The sequence below is a fragment of the Rhipicephalus microplus genome, chromosome 2 (genome assembly GCF_043290135.1).
Source record: "Rhipicephalus microplus isolate Deutch F79 chromosome 2, USDA_Rmic, whole genome shotgun sequence".
Taxonomy (NCBI): Eukaryota; Metazoa; Arthropoda; class Arachnida; order Ixodida; family Ixodidae; genus Rhipicephalus; species Rhipicephalus microplus.
In genome coordinates, this window is record NC_134701.1 from 288,405,865 (window position 1) to 288,423,513 (window position 17,649).

Sequence of the window (17,649 nt, forward strand, 5' to 3'; positions counted from 1 at the left end):
AAAAACTCCGCTGACAAAAGAGGTTTCCGCGGCGACGGCAGTTAGCACTCGGCACATTTATGATAGGCTACTGTTTCTCGATGTGGCGGCGTCAGCCTTGGGAATACAAAATGTCCTTACCTCCGCACTGGCACGTACAGCACGCATGGGGCTCGCATTTGGGCGTCGTTCCAAGCAAAATGATACAGATGCCGTATCGAATGCTGCTTTGCACGAATAACTCACTTATCGCTATGGCTGGTTGCACTTAAGGAGCTCAGTCAACCGAACCGCCCAGATAGACACATCTCCTTGCGCCGTTTAATTTATATGTCACGTACCACGCGCGTTATAAATAGCACGGCTGCCCAGAGCGCGGTCGGGTCCCTTTGTGGCCTGTGAATGGGCCGCTGCTGCTGCTGCTGCTGCAAAGAGATTTCGTGAGCCCTCTTTGCGTATGTTATATACAGCTGCTGTTTGTGCAGCCACTTAGCGTTCATGCGGACTACTCTAATGCCATGTGGCGTGTGCAGTGGCAAATGCAGCAGCCGAAAATCACGAATGATTGGGAGCAGATTACAAGTCGGCCGCGCGCCTATCGACGAGACAAAGGTGCGAAAAAATAAAGACAAGCCTGCTAAGTGGCGGCGTGCGTCTGCAGTGGTCACGTTTGTCTTGTCCGATAATCTTCAGGTTGCTGCCGCTCTTGCTTCTGCGAAACTCTCTGGACGCCCTTGTGTTGGTAATTCTCCGAAGTGTTGCGCGCATAGATGATGATGAAATAACTTTATTGAATATCTGGCGAATGGAAGGACCGGGCCTGGGGCCGCCTAGATAGCCGCTTGGAGCTGTTGCTCCCGCGCTGCCTCCAGGACTAGCTGGACGGTCCAAAGTTGGTCCGTGAGCTCTGAGCTTTGCAGTGCGGCCGACCACCGCGCCCGCAGATCTTCCGAAGAGACCACCATATGATCTTGGTATATTGGACATCCCCACAACATGTGTTGAAGGGTGGCTCTACAAGACTTGCATAGCTTGCATGTGTATAGAGGTTTCTAATATTAACTGGATGGGACTGTGGCGCTGTGATCATTCAGTGACCATGGGAATGATGGGCAGCTAGTACACAGATTTGCATAGTCTTCGTACTTGCGGCTTCGTTTATTGCTGGTGTTGGTTTCGTTTTTAAGGAGAGAACGAACCCTTTTGAACTTCGTGACCCGATTCGAAATGGTATAAGCCTAAAACAATAAGGCGGTAAAGCGCAACCGCTGAACATTTGCTGATTTTAGTTTCGTGAGAAAACAGCTCCAAGCCACACGAACACACACGGAGCCAGAAGCAGGTCAGAAGTACGAAGATTAGACAAATACGTGTACTACCCATCATTAACATTCTACCATAGCGCGCCAGAGTTCCCTCTAGTGTATATTAGGAAACTCTATGGTTGCGCGGAGGTAACTGCTGGCAGCCATATTTCGCATTTACTAATTGACACTGCCGCGAGAACAACGTATTCGAGTGTTTAAATTGTCGCATGTGGAGGTTAAACCGCATTAGTCAACAGTTAGTCTAAAATAGAACTAAAATTAAAATATTTCATAGTCTTGCTGGGAATGTGGCAGGAATTCTTCAAACAATTCTAGCAATTCTCATTTTTACAAACAGTGCATACATTCGTAAAATAGTACGCATATTGCGTACCATTTTGTTTTACTAAGTTCAGTATTAAAAATAAAGAAGGGCCGTCCCACCGACATATCAGTGAGGATTATGCGCAAATTTGAAGAAAAGATCTCGGACCTTCATATCGTATATTGTAATCAGCCTATACCGTGCAATGGAAATAACTATAATTTTTTGCCGAAGAAAGTGGAAACCGCGTAATGAAAGTAACTACAATTTTTGGTCGAATGAAAGCAGAAATTTAAAGGCTAACTTTGTTCCTTGTTAGGCACAATATCGATGCTTCGTTAATTATTATCAATTTTTTGTTACATAATTACGCAGTCGGTTATGCCTTCCTATGTATGAAAGCTGGAAGAGCGGCCTTTCAGTGCCTTTCCTGAACACTCTTTTGGTAAATGCTATAAACACACTTGCTGGGTACCCACTAGGTCACAATTAATCATACTTTTCTTGTATGGCTGGCATTCACTATGCCATGCTTGCTCATTTTTCTGAGAAGCGTTGTATCCGCTTAACACTTTCAAAGAATATTGTGGCAATACTGTGGCTGACGACGATGAAGAATTATGCCTAAGCGGGTATGCGCAGCAGTTAATAGGAGATCAAGAACAGGCATTCGTAATGGATTGGAGCATCGGACGACCCACTCGTTACGCAATTCGCATTATGTGACGCCTGGTTATTGCTTTGCTGTTGCAAAGCGCGTTATTGCTCATACAAACGCGATTACTTTCCCGACATCAAGCCTGCCTTAGGCAAGCTTGCAAACAAGTCCCAAGCACCAGCGTGACTGGGGTGGCACACAGTGGACCCGGGTACGAATCCCACTATGCACTGTGCCATTAGTGTGTTTAATCTGAGTTCTTTTTCTTATTTTGTGTGATAGTGGTTATGGACACCGGCGGTGGCGGCAGCGGTGCTCAACTATAGCGCCGTGCGTGACCTGTGTTGTGATCTCATAACAGCTTTCGCTGAAATGTGGATTTTAGCGTGTATCATGCTTCCTGTAGGAAAGCGGCTGCCATGGTCAAGATAGGCACCTCATATGTTAACTATCCCTCCGAGTACGCCTTTCGGTATAATCGCATGTATAGATCAGTACGGCATTGTTTTATTGCGATAGCAAGTACATGGACACTCTCTTCTGGATTTCGCTGCTGGCGTCAGTGTCGACGTCGGCGTCGCCGTCACTCACCGTATATGTATACGTATCTATATAAATATGAAAACGCAAGAAAGAAAAAAAAATTCTGAAAAAGACTATTGCGCGTAATCGTGCGTAGAACCTCTAAGTCGTGAAGACGAGGTGTTAACCAGTGACCCACCGAGCAGCACGTCCTTCATCCTTCGAACAGCAAGCTATTTATATCTGTCACCGCAGGTGTTGGGCGTCTCGGGGGGGGGGGGGGGGGGGAACTATGCGTACTTTGCCCCTTAGAATGGAGAAGGTGGGCGCTTGCTCGCACGCCCTTATCTCGCGGCGGTTATGAACGTACGTCTTGGCTGGCGTTGGGCTTTCACTAGAAGGTTTCTGTCGTAGTTACCGGGCGAACAATGGTCACTGCAGTTGGTGCACAGCCTCTGTTTGCGAAAAAGGCACGCTTTTCAGACACAGCGAAGTAACAACTGAGGCGCTTATTCGCGTTCATCTGTACCTGTGCGTACGTTTCGTGCGTCATTTGTGCGTGAGAAACGCGGAGCACGTTTAGATCTGCTTGCCACTCCGAGCGTGACCTTGCGATTTGTTGCTATCGTGTTCATTGATTCGCTTTTGTAGCAAAGCTGTGACTTTTTAAATTGAAAGCAGCCACAGTGATAAACAAACACTACTGATATGTTTCCATGCTTTTATCTGTCTGTCAGTCTTATCATCATGAACGCGCGAAATTTGCATTTAGTGCCATGGTTTCAAACCCAAACTAAGCAGTGGAAGCGTTAAATGATTATTTTGGATTTCAGCGCTGTTACTAACAGTTACAAAGTAATTAGTGAGACGAATTGAACTACCCATTCAAATACATGGGGTAGTTATCTGTCGTTTAGGCGTTCATAAAAAGCTGAAAAAAGAAACAGCATTTCAAAATTCTGCTCAAAACTTCTTAAGCTCAGCGTCTCGTTAAACGGTGAACTGCCTTCGCCAAAATGATCGTGCGTTGTAAAAAGTTTACCGAGAAGTGGCATAACCGGACCAGGTTACCCCACTTGAGGTCATTGCTTCGTGCAAGCACAGCTAATTGTGAAGGAAATATTTTAAACGCGCAGCATTTTAATACTATCTATCTATCTATCTATCTATCTATCTATCTATCTATCTATCTATCTATCTATCTATCTATCTATCTATCTATCTATCTATCTATCTATCTATCTATCTATCTATCTATCTATCTATCTATCTATCTATCTATCTATCTATCAATCAATCAATCAATCAATCTATCTATCTATCTATCTATCTATCTATCTATCTATCTATCTATCTATCTATCTATCTATCTATCTATCTATCTATCTATCTATCTATCTATCTATCTATCTATCTATCTATCTATCTATCTATCTATCTATCTATCTATCTATCTATCTATCTATCTATCTATCTATCTATCTATCTATCTATCTATCTATCTATCTATCTATCTATCTATCTATCTATCTATCTATCTATCTATCTATCTATCTATCTATCTATCTATCTATCTATCTATCTATCTATCTATCTATCTATCTATCTATCTATCTATCTATCTATCTATACCCAAAAACGGTGAGAACAGACATGAGTAAATTTAAAGCGCCAGCAGCGTCAAGAAAAAGGTGACATCGGCAGCGTTGACCCCAGGAGAGCAAAGAATGAATGTCAGGGTCTCAGAAGGAATCGCACCTCAGCAGTTTGCGCGGCAATCAAGTGTTCTGCCACAGAGCCATGCCTGGTCTCGGAACTACTTCTCAAATAGACCCTAATACTCGTGAAACATCGATAGTCGTCGGAGGGCTGGCTGTCCAATTTTTTAAACATTTCAAATGTACATGTATGCTATCCAGTCGTCACGTCGGGTTCACATCAATTCTAGTTAGGTGCAATCCGCTGAAGTGGATTTATGAAGAAGTTTTCTGGCCTACCATCCTCCCGAACATTAGTGCTTCATATCTGCTTATTGCTTCTGGTCTTGCGAATATCCATGTTACTGTTGGCATCGATTCGCAACTGTGAACAACTGGTCATATAAAACATATGCGGATGTTTATAATGTGTCTCTGTGCGTGCACTTGTAAAGTCTCTGTAGTGTCACTTCGCAACGTCTAACTCAATAAAAAATTTACAGCACAGTCACCTTCCACCCGCTTGGTCCACATAACATCGATTCCCAATTAAGGCACTTGGGATCTGCCAAATTTTTTTTTGCCATCAAACATCATTTCTCGCGTAGAGTTAACCTAAATAACCGGGTGCACCACGTCGGGCATTTATGACGCGTGGCGGGTTTGAAAATTCCCAGCAAACGCCTTTCCGTCCTCGTAAATATTTATGTTGTTTATTTTTACTCAGTATGTGTGTTAGAAATACTCAAGGTTCACTGATGAAATCGTAATGAATTTTTATTTACTATATGTGTTGTAAATGGTGGTTAACAAGCGCATCACTTCTGTAAATTATACATAATTAAGCGTCATTAGTAAAAATTTTGGTTTTTTTCCACACTTCGTATGAATTAACTTTATTTGCTGTTTCTTTGCACGCTCAGGAGCAAAATAAGTAAGTCTGAATTAAGTTCAACCGGATTTCCTTCTTGGAATTTCTTTGGGTCCGAAAGGGATGAAGGAACGTTAGGTAACACGAATGCTTATTTAACCGTAAGCTCAGTGTTCGTGGCCTTGCCAACAGTTGCGGGAATGCCTTCATATGTGAACATCGTGTTGCAAAGAGTTAAAGCGCATGGTCTTCATGTTAATGCATGATACGCAAACAGCATACAGATTACAGAAACATGACGAAGACAAGGAAAAGAGCTAACTTTCGGCCAATTTTTGATGGCAAGCCTTCGTCCTGTCGGCCTGTTTTCTTCATGTTCGACTCTTAGTTTTCGTAAACCCGTTTTAAGAGATACTGTATCAAGTTTCGAGTGACACTCCGTAAAGTGTTGATAAGTTTTATCTCCGGCTTCTTAGGTGAATATTCGCACTGCATGTCGGTCAAACGTGAGCTTGGTGCTTTTAAGTATAGGCATGGGCTTTCATTAGCTCGCCGGCTTCGTAAACGTATCTGATTTGCCTAAGCTAAATATATGTCTCTCGTTTTCTGAGAACTTAAGGCGCCTCAAAACGAACGAGTGATAAATGGCCTTTTAATTCGAGCCATTTCATTCTCTTTGCCTCTGTTACGTGAATACGCACTTATCAAAGCAAACTGAAATAATGCGTTGTGATTTGTCATTGTTAATTGACGGCACTTCGTTTAATTGATAACCATCTTCGGCTATGCGAGAGCATTCATTATGCTTAGGTTATTAAGCGTCTGTCCATTAAAGAGACGTGGCTGAGAGCCACCCCGGAGCAACCTATAGTCCACGGATGGTCGAGTTGCGGACCACTTCTGGAGCCTGCGGTGCTTGTAAGATGCCCCGTCATCAGTATTCATTGAGGGCCCTAAAGAGCGGCAGAAAACTTGCGGAACAATTGGTTCTATTTAAGAGATTGGTGCTACTGTTTTATTTTTACGAGAAGCCCGGCCAACATCTTCGTGGCGTTATTCATAATGAAACGTCCCGCTCAGCGTCTTCACGAAAGGACCTTACGTACGGCCGTACGACTAATGAAGCTGGCGAAAGAAGCGCCGAATGAGCAACAAGTCTGCCGTCGCTAGCAGAGAGGCATCTCTCTCACACGCTTTCCTTCTGCAGGCCGCGAGGCCGCCGCTGGAACTTCACCCGATCTCCCCCGAGCTGCCGGAGTAGGCTCTACCGGAAATACGCGCTGTATACTTTTTTGCTTCACTCTCGCCCCGCTTGGGGCGCCACCTGCAACACTTTCGCTGATGCCGCCGTGGCGGACGGCTGGTGAAGTTTTCGTCTCTTGCTGATGTTTGTGGTTGGCCATTGAGTGCTGTCATCCGACAATACACTCATGATCTGCGGCTAAAAGGCACTCGGATCTGTGTTCGGTGTCGACTAGCAGTGGCGCACTTCTGCGTGCGTGTTTTGAAGTGAAGTGTAGCGGCTTCAAACCGAAGTGTTGTGTGCGAAAGGTCATCCTCGTTTCCTCGTCGGAAAATTCGCCTGGCTTTTAACAGGTGGCGGCTGTATTAGATGCACCTTCATGCGGATACACGTCTTCACGTCACCGTCACCAGCGTCACATGGTGAGTTGCCCTTCGTATGGCGTCGGCACATTCGCTCCCACCGCATGCCGGGCTCACCTGTTGCATCACTTTAAAAGGCAACCACCCTGGCCGGCTTCGTTCTGCGCGGCGCTCGATTTGCATGTTGTAGGCGCACGTGGTTGTAGGCGCGGTGCCAAAACATGTCAGCCCTCTCACCCCCCCCCCCAAAAAAAAAAAGGATAAAAGCGTGGAACGCGCGCCTCGTCTGCGTGGGCGGAGGTGTTTCTAGGAGAAGTTCGCCTGTTTGCGCGTGATCATTTCGTCCGGGAGCGCAGAGCGCTTAGCGCTTGCGGTGAGCAGCGTTTTGCATCCGAAAACAGTCGCACAGGATGTGAAATGTGTGCCTGTGGTATAGCCTAGGTGCAGTCTGGGCGGTGCCTGTAAAGATCGCGCAAAATAAAATTACCGTAGCCGTTGGAAGAATTTCGTGGCCGTTAGAAGAGAGGTTCTGGTCTTTTCTAGGCGTGTTTCTTATCTTTACATTTTGAGTTTAAAGGATATATTGTGTCCACAATATGTTTGCCTTAGTGAGGGACACGCTTAGAAGTAAATACTGTGCGTCTGGTAGCATTAATTGAACAAAATCTAGCTACGCGTTCTCATCGATGAGTATGCAGTTTATTTCGTTTAGGCGAAAGGTTTCACACCATGGGCGATGTTCACTAGAAGGGGTGGTTCGTACAGGTGGGTGTGTAGTGAATTGCTTATGCTGTGTCCACTTCGGAACAAAGGCTTCTCCTAATGACTTCTAGTCTACTCTGTCTTGAGCGAACTGATCACATTTTATGTCTGCGAACATTATGTCACCGCCACAAATATCTTAACTGCCGCCCTCGGGAGCGTTTCCCATACCACGGTATCCATTTTTTCGCATTCACCAACCATCGGTTATCTGTTCTACTCATTACGTGGTCCGCTCAGGTCAACTTTTTTTCTTTTAGTGGCAGTAAGCATTTCGGCTACCCATGCTTCTTCGCTGACTCATTTTCTTAATATTACGTCTATGATGTTTTCGCTCCATCGAACCCCGAGTGTCTTCTCGAGGTCCTTTGTTATGATCGCCGAATTTGAGCTCCGTATGCTGAAAAAAAAAAAAAACATACAATGGTTGTACACTATGGGCAGGGGTAAGTTGCCGTCCACGAGTTCAGAATGCTTTCGCTATGTACTTCAGCATTAACCCTATTCTGTGAATTCCCACGGCGCGACAGGACAAGCCTGCTTGTCTCTTCTTGTATATATAATTTTATGTATGTATTCATCTATTGCCCTGTAACCACTTTTGTTGTTTGAGTTATGCGTCTAGATAGGGGTGTGACACTCAGTCAGGCATTCGTGCCTTTTTGTCACCGTCTTAAACATGACAAATGTACACTTGTTATTTGTCGTTGTCTGAAATAAAATATGTTATCTTAAATGACTATATATATATTTTCTGGAGAGGTTAGGATGTCGTTGACTCACGAGCAGCCGCTTTGCTATGTTTGCCATTTTCCATCATCTGTTGCACTTCGGAAGTACTCCATCGGAAACACAACGTGAACGCCGACGCGAAGTGCGCTCCCCGATGTCGGCGAAGCGCTGCAGCGTTCGTGCGTCGCGCCACCTTTCAGCGGAATGGTCTTTCCCGTTATTCAAGGCAGTGTCGCGTGCCGGCCTTCGGGCTCTTACGAGCACGCGCGCATTAAGTAGATGGCCGCGAGTTTGCAACAGGGCGCTGCTGTCGTTGGGTGTATCTAGTAATCAAAGACCCCCCCTGAGTGCCTCATAAAGAAGTCGGTTGTTCAAGCACGTGAAAGCCAAGAAATCAATAAACATCTCCAGGGGCTATTAGTGCTAGTGCCGGAATTATAAAGCTTGCTTGTTTGCTATATCACTAGTTAGGTGCCTGTTTTAATCACTATACTTTATCACTACAAATGTGTCACTTTTAACGTAGGGAGCTGCGGAATGAATAATAATTAGTGCCTCGAATTGTTCCGTAAAACGACGAAAAGACACTGTTAGAAAGGAAATTTTCTTTCCCTTATATGTGTTCAATCGTTGCCTCGCCGATTCAGTGTATTTGAGTAAGCAGTAGCCGTGGCTTTTCTTCAAGGGAATTTGTATATTTAGGGTTCATTACTTGCACTGTCCTTCTGAATATAAGGCAACCGTACATTAGGTCGGGGCTAATTGCTTTCTAGGCAAGCCGCGACGTATAGATGCACTTAACAATTACTTTCAGTGAGGACAATACACTAACAGTTTGTGCATATATACGCACCCGTTTACGGGCAGCTGTTTGCTGAGATATAGTCATTGGCTTATTGAAATGCTTGTCAAGGTATTCAGCATGTTATAGAGCATAGGCGCCCGTTTCTGAGCTGAGCGGCGTCGCCGTCGGTGGCGCAACCGCCGATAGACACGAAAAAAAAATAATGAAACGAGAACACAACAAGCCAGGTTGGAATGGCATAGAAAACCGGGTCCTCAGCGTGGAAGTCGGGTATTCTTCCACACAGCCACGTTGGTGCTTGAAACTCGTGTGCAAGGACACTATACATGCGCCAAGTCGGGCGAGGAATCGCGTTATCCTATGTAATGTAGCGTGGCAAAAGACTTATGAAACAAGAGTTGTTGCAAATCGTGTAGAGGACGAGGAGCGGCATTATCATCATCGGGGATTAGAGCAGTGCAACAGGTGTTGACTGTAATATCAAGCGGCTTGCAGACGACTGTATTATTTATAAGCAGATAAACAGCTTCAGAGACCACATTAACCTCAACGAATATCTAACCAAGCTAGCGGATTGGTTCGCTAAGTGGCGAATGTCTATTAATGTTAAAAAATCTGCAGCTATGACGGTAACACGTAAACAGGATCCATCGCAATTCATTTACACCATTCATGGTTAAACGCTGACTAATGTTGTGCAGCGTAAGTACTTGGGCATTACATTAACATCTGACCTGAGATTGGACACACACATAGCTAACGCCACTGCGGCCGCACTTCGTAAACTTTTCTGCCTAAATAGACGACTGAGAATTGCACCAGAGCCCGCAAAACTCTTGGCTTACACCATGTTCGTAAGACCGGTATTAGAATGTGCCAGCCTAGTTTGGTTTCTTTACTCACTAAAGAGTATTGGTAAATTAGAGGCAGTGCAACGCAAATCCATACGGTTTGTACACAACAAGTTCAAACGTATATATTCTCCCACTAAGCTTCTCGCTTCTTCTGGCATTGATAAACAACTACTAGGGCAAAAGAGGTGTACCCGAAGTTCCTGTACCAGTTGCTACGTGGCCACTACAAGGTACACGTGTCTAAGTGCGTCACACTTTCACAGTCGCGCCCTACTCGTTATAAGAACAAGTATAGTCTGCAAGAACATTCCTCAAATAGCGGCATTTATGGGAACTCGTTTTCCCCGCTAACAATACGCGAATGGAATATATTGAATGGAAGCCCCGCCGCGATGGTCCAGTGACTAAGGTACTCGGCTGCTGACCCGCAGGTCGCGGGATCGAGTCCCGGCTGGGGCGGCTGCCTTTCCGATGGAGGCGGAAATGTCTATAGGCCCATGTGCTCAGATTTGGGTGCACGTTAAAGAACCCCAGGGGGTCGAAATTTCGGGAGTCCTCCACTACGGCGTCTCTCATAACCATATGGTGGTTTTGGGGCGTGAAGCGCCAGATATAAATCAATCATCAATACCATGATTACAATGTTTGGACGTGTCATCCATCGTCCGTTCACGTCATTTAGCACAAAATTTGGTATATGTCAATTTAAATATATATATATATATATATATATATATATATATATATATATATATATATATATATATATATATATATATATATATAAAATAAGGGAAAGAAGTGTATACCTAAGGGCTCGTTTTTCCGTGTTTAGTTAGCATCGAACGCGTAATTCGAAGGTCGTAGGTTCGATTCCTGCTCACAGCTGGTAATTTTTTCATCCACTTTTCTTTCTTCTTATTTACATTCCATTGGTTTTAATAACTTCCCCTGTACATTCCTTGGCATTACTGTCTTTTATATATATATATATATATATATATATATATATATATATATATATATATATATATATATATATATATATATATATATATATATATATATATATATAAGGAAAGATACCTAAGGGCTCGTTTTTCCGTGTTTGTACAGAATATAAATGAGCTTTAACAGACAATAATGCCAAGGAAAGTATAAAGGAAGATATTAGACCGAATCGTAATGTAAATATGAAGAAAAGTGGGTGAAAAGATAACTTGCCGTGCTCAGGAACCGAATATATATATATATATATATATATATATATATATATATATATATATATATATATATATATATATATATATATATATGAGATCTAACAGACAGTAAGGCCAAGGATCCTTGGCATTACTGTCTGATTAATATTGTGTCAAAACACGGAAAAACAACGAGCCGTCAGGTATACACTTCTATCCCTTATTATATATATATATATATATATATATATATATATATATATATATATTGTGTAGATGCAATGAGTTATCGAAAACGTTTTTGATAACTTCTTCAGAAGTGGACGCAATAGTCTGGTGCTGTCAGGGAATTTGTGCCTACAAAGTCAGTGTCTCTAGGAAAGCAACCTCGCCAAAGTTTTCTTTTTCGAGCTGATTTGCCTCATAGCAGAGCTGTGCAGCTTTACGATCACGAAAGGCGTATGTATACTAGCGCAAGATCATGATTGTGTCGTCAGCTCGGCTTTGTAACTGAGCGATTGCGAGCCAGAGCCGACTTCGCATTTGAGCGTAGTATAGCCCTGTAATATTTGTAGCGTGTCGGCCTCAAAACAGACAGAATGAAACAGCTCAAATACGTGCAATTTGCGTATAATCTCTGACGTCAGATAGTCATTATCAAAGTTCCTTTCCTGGTCTAAAATTCCGGCAGGAATATTTAATATAAAATATTGGTTTTCGGATGAGTGGGACTTGGCCTATGCAAACTGATGCGTTCCATCGATTCCTGTTTTGTACTATTTGTGAGAAAGTGCGGCACTTGTAGTATACGGAATCTTCTTTATGTCAAATGCCGTTGTCTGCAGTTTACGGTCAGTGCTCGCGATCGTCTTCTGTCTTTCCTCCTCGTCCGCTGGCGCGATTAGCGTGCGGCAGCGGGTGAACGCCGCTTGTCGGGCCACTTTAGCGTTCGCACCGCAAAACTGCTTGAACTCGCCTGAAAGGTCACGGACACGTCGTCACTACGGTAAAGAGCCGCTTTCTCTCCCATTGGCCGCATTAAGGCTGCCATCGGCGTGCAGCGGTTTTATGCGGAGAGCGCCGTGCGAAGGTGCTGTTCGGGCATGTCGAGATAAAATCCAAGCGGTCTTCTTACTTTTTTTTTTTCCTCTTCAATTTTATGACGGGCCGATTTCGGGGTTCCCGTCGCCGAGTGGCGTTACCTCTGCACGGGTTTCGTCACGCGGCGCAGCTGCGATCCAACTGGTGGCTGTCATTGACGCGGCTGGCGTCGCTTCTTTCTTATTTCTTTATTGCCGATAACAAGCATGTCGCTTTCCCTGTGGCTCCTCGAAACGAGCGAATTGTAGCTTTTTCCCGGGACGCTCTTTCGGCTGCCTTTTTACAGCTCCGACGCGGCTGTCTCGCGGTTCGGATAACCTACAATCTCCCTCGCCAAGTGCTTGAAAGAGACGAGATAAAAAAGAAGACGACGCTCGTGTCCTCGCTCGCTGTTTTGAGTTTTTACGAAGCTGCTGCACGAGTCTAGCCTTTTCCTTTACGCGTTTGCCATTGATGCCGTTCGGGCCAAGCCCTGTCTAGCGTACCCGACAAGGCGGCGCTAGCGTCATCCAAACACACCACTGAGCCGACGAACAACACTCCCGCCTGCACTCAAATCGGTCGCGTTCGTTCCAAACGCGATGGCGGGTACGCTGAGCTTTGAGCGGGTGGCGGCGTTCCGAAATCCGCCTGGAATGAATGTCTGTCGCCTCCCACTTGTGAGGGTGGGAGGCGAGCAACCTTCCTTAGAGGCGACACAACATCTACGCACTGTAGAGCTCTCTACGGCACTGAGGAGGTATCGTCATGCAGAGGCAGCTAAAAGACGTTGTTATAGACTGAAAAGGTACGAACAGGACAGCAGCGCCCGTCCTCCGTGTTTGTACCGCCTTAGTCTCTCCGTCTTTTAGCGCTGCTTCAAGGATGCTTTTGTATCAAGTAGCCGAACTTGCTGTCGTGCCGCGGGTCGGGCGCGTTCCGCGAAAGGCGCTGCGCAGCTACGCCTATTCGCGGCGAGATCGGGCTGTAGGTGGCAGCATCGTTCCCGCGCAAGTGGGGATAAACGGTGCTTCGTTGCGTGTGGTCTGAGCCGATTGTCGGCAGACAAAGTGCATTGACTACAGTTTACTGTTAATATCTACGCTCTTCTCTACTGAATCAGTGCACGACTCACATGAAACGCTAACATCACCCTCGAGTTAAGCGCTATCTGCCTTTCATAAAGATGCTCGCCCTGGGTGACTCTCTTCACGCTTTCGCACTAAATCACGCCTTCGCTGTGTTCTTCGTACGTGGTTAGCTTGTGTTCCGCCTGCTACGCACTGCTGTACCGCGACTGAACTACTCATTTACATCTTTGTCATCTGCATACTACAAAAAAGAGAGAAAGAAAGATCGTAGAAGGCCCGCATATCTGTGCGATTCGTTCAGTACCACCGTTCGCACCTTATACGCGTATGATTCTTTTTTCTCAATCTGTTCACCACAAAATGTGGGACAGTCCATAGGTCTAATTGGGAAAGCTTAGTGGCTGACGGTGCTTTGCGCTACACTGCGTTTACCACGTGTACGCACATGTTCTGGCACCTGTAAAAAATCTTATATAAGAGTTCGGTAGAAAGCTTTCATCGATGAATTACGTGCATGGCAGTGCTACAACAAAGACTTGATTAACGGGACAAGCAAGTTTTTTTTTAGACAAAAAGGGACCACTCTCTTCTGTTGGTCACTAACAATGCCACACAAACGCTGAGAACAATTTAAAAAAAGATAAAATTCTCAGTGAAATTATACAGCACTATGTAAAAGGCATGCCGTCTGAAATAATTTTCAATGTCAGGGCTCTTTCAAACGTTCAAATCAAAGCACACGGTTGGTCACGGTAACTGTTTTAAGTAGAGCGTAAGTACAGAAGTCTCATAGTTTATGTGATAGTAATATTTCCACGTAGTGGTAAAATGGCCAGATAAACAGAACTAAGGCTCCACGCATGATCGCTAAACTACAGTGTCGTAGTCGTACACCTACCAACAGCGCGCAAGGGCATGACCTGGTAGAGTCTTTTTTTTTTTTTTTTACAGCCGAGTCGCTATAAAACGCTGCGTTCACCCAGCATTTAATAGTTCTCGTGTTTTGGGAGGATGCCAAGATCATTTTGCGACGCGATAAAAACAGAATGCAGCACCCACTCTGAAATTATTCAGTTGAATAGAGGGTACGACGACAATAAACAGCACTCTGGAAGGTTGCACTTGCCAATCTTAGTAATAAGCATTAGCAGCTGAGAAAAACCAAATGCTTTCGTACGTCGTTTCAGGCATACGTAAAAACAGTTGCACTCGCGCTTACATGGCCGGACAAATCACACTTTGAGAACGTGCATGACGTACGCGCACATAGAAGCACGACGTGCAGCTAGCAGACGAAGCAAGGAGCAATCCACACTTCACCCGTTTCGGCCAGTTGCCGCCAGACGGCGACTCTGCTCGATCTCGCGGCCAATAAAACTGCCGCACTTCGCAGCTACACCACAGAACACCTGGCTACACCATATAGAATCGCGAAATGGATCGAGGCTTCTTGAGAAGTGTCCTATAAGTTGTGTGTCTAGTAACAGTGGCCCCATACAATTGCAAATTCTTTTGAACGAGGATCAGTGAGAGGTGGTTAAAGTGTGTCAGAATGGCTTGTACTGTTGGCGGGTCGTCGTGATATGCAATGAGTCTATCGTATGCGAGACGCTGGCCTCCCCTTGTCTGTCCGGTTCGTGAAACCTCGATCACGGGCCTGGCATGCCGCAGGAGCCCGAATGATTGTAACATCTGGCAAACTTACGTGATAAATTCTGCCATTATTCCTATCGGTGCACTGGAGCAGATTGAAAGTGATGAGAGACGAAAAAAAAGACGGCAGTCCCAAGAAGAAAGTCACGTGATGAAACACGCAACCTTGTATACACGGGGGTGGCACTGTTTGAGCTCCCACGTCGCTTTTCTTTTCCCAAGGCCACAATAAGTCACCCATAGGGGTGGTACACATTTGAATGTAGTTCGCCGTTTTCCTTCGCTGGCGTGAGGCCGCGTAGGCTTTCCGCAGACTAACAGTATGAATGTTTTATTCAGGTCGTGAGCGGCGGCTCCGAAAACTGTTTTACGGGGGAGGACTCGCCGCTGCAAGACGCTCCCATGTGGCGACAAATTATATATATATATATATATATATATATATATAAACTCATCCCCTGATGAAGGAAGGACCCCTCCCGAAACTGTTGGGAAATAAATATATTTATTCTTGTTGACAACGCTCCCGTTGTGCCATATCCCATACCTTCACGAAGACTAACTGGCCCATGGAATTATTACTCCCACTATATATATATATATATATATATATATATATATATATATATATATATATATATATATATATATATATATATATATATATATATATATATATATATATATATATATATTTTCACTCTACCTTTCGGCCGTGGCACGGCCTTCGTCAGGATGCGCTGCCTGACGAAACGTGAAGTAGCCAATTTTCTTAAGTGTGCTCCTTCATTTCTTGACTATATGTGCACCGCACCCACAGAACTTGTTATATATATATTATATAAAGTGACTATAATGGTTGCCCAGGCGGGCTTTGATTTCATAACCGTAACTCAACACCCGACGAAATAGGGCCCAATGACAAATGCAGAGTTTTAATAATAATTGTCGGTGTTTTGTGTCCCAAAACTATCACACTGAAGGACGCTGTATAAGGAAAAGGCTCCGGAAATTCGGCTATCCGGGTGCGCTGACGTTTGTTCGAGCAGAGAAGTCGCAACGAGCCTCGCGACGGAAAATGGCCGTACGGCGCCAAGTCTGGCAAAGGCGGTACAAACTGTCGCGCAAGCAGAGCACGGGGCTTTTCGTTATCTTCCGAAGGCGCGTCGGTGCGTTTGCTCCACTACACGGTGTTATAATAAGCAGTGGGCTTCCAGCATTTCGTCTTTATAGAAATGTGGCCGGGATTTGAACGCGCGACCTTCGGGTCAACACTCGAACGCCATGACCACTATATACCGCAGTGGCGGAGGACAGATGCAGTGTTTCCGACCGTCGCTCGGCGGTCTGGTTGGTTCTCGCCGGATATTGCGGTAAAGAGTGGAATATCCGTGCAAACGCGACCTCACCAGATTGTCCAAAGGAGTGGGATGAGCTTTTAACGAGAGCACCATTTCGGGGAAGTTGGTAATTCGTATATCTTCAGTGAGACTGTGCAACAAAAATGACGCGAACGAGACACCTCTATCCTCCGGATCTTTCTTTGCTGCGCACTCGTTGTGGCTGATCAGGTCATCGCTGCGTTCTATGAGTATGTCAATGACGACGAAGCGGAGGAGTCAGTTTGTTGCGCGCAGGTGACAAAGCCGCGGGTAGCAGCGGTGGCCGAGATCGTGGCGTCTGCTCGTTTGGCGCCACCTTTGCGAGGCGGCATGATATGGGCGCTGGAACGCCGCCTCGACGACGGTGGCGTGACGGTGTTTTTATTCGTCCCTGCTGAAACAAGCTCGAGAACAAGCGGGGCCCAACCCTGCCCGACTTCCTGCTAACACGGGCGGTGCTAAACTCGTTTGTCTCGTTTTCGGGATTAAAGAGAAGTAAATGGGAGCCATGCGGGGACCGCTTGCCGGGCAGATGCAGTTTCTGCGAGACCCCCAGCGCCCCGGATTCGTTCTTAAATGCGGCGTTTATTTTTATTATTTTTTTTGCCTAGTCGACGTTCGCCGTCGGTCGCTTAGCATGCTGGTTTCAGAATATGCGAGTGCTTCATCGTCGCGCTTGTAGACGATCTCGGCCAGCAGCGTTTAAAGGATGCTCTGCTTCGGTGCGCGAAACATCCGACGTGGTATATCTTAGCACGTTGGATATCGCGCGCTGTGTTTTAGCGCGAGGGCGCGTGTTCGACTCCCGACCACAGCGGCCGCATTCCGCTGTAGTTGTCGTAATAATAACATCTGGTGAAGTACGCCAAAACCATGCTATGATTATGAGGCACGCCGTAAAAACGGGCTCCGGAAATTTATGTGGTGTTGCTTAGCGTGCGCTGGCATTGCACAGTAAGTATGCTAGGGCCTAGCATCTCGCCTCCGTCGAAGTATACTGCCGCCGGGATCGAACCAATGACTTTCGCGTCAGCAGCCGAGCGCCGTTACCGCACCACTGAGGCTCCTTGAGGGCAAAGTGAGAAAGGAAAAAAGAATCGTGCATACTTAGTAAGGTTTGCCTC

At 45.4% G+C, this 17,649-nt stretch overlaps 2 protein-coding genes across 4 annotated transcripts in view; one reads left to right on the forward strand and one right to left on the reverse strand.

Moving 5' to 3' along the window:
- Positions 1–162, reverse strand: part of LOC119162391 (closca) — a gene marked incomplete at its 3' end in the record, with an annotated part of 43,623 nt that extends 43,461 nt beyond the window's left edge. Inside the window, 1 exon segment of the mRNA XM_075882222.1 lies at positions 121–162. Within this exon segment, the coding sequence (XP_075738337.1) occupies positions 121–147 (27 nt within the window).
- cv-c (RhoGTPase activating protein) overlaps positions 1–17,649 on the forward strand; it is a 557,988-nt gene that overhangs the window by 133,319 nt on the left and 407,020 nt on the right. For 2 of the 3 annotated variants that reach the window (XM_075882223.1, XM_075882227.1), the window contains exon 1: positions 6,698–7,024. The exons of the other annotated variant lie outside the window; for it this stretch is intronic. The gene's annotated coding sequence lies outside the window, so the exon portion shown is untranslated. Of the gene's footprint in view, positions 1–6,697; positions 7,025–17,649 lie in introns of those variants that run through there. 3 annotated transcript variants of the gene reach the window in all.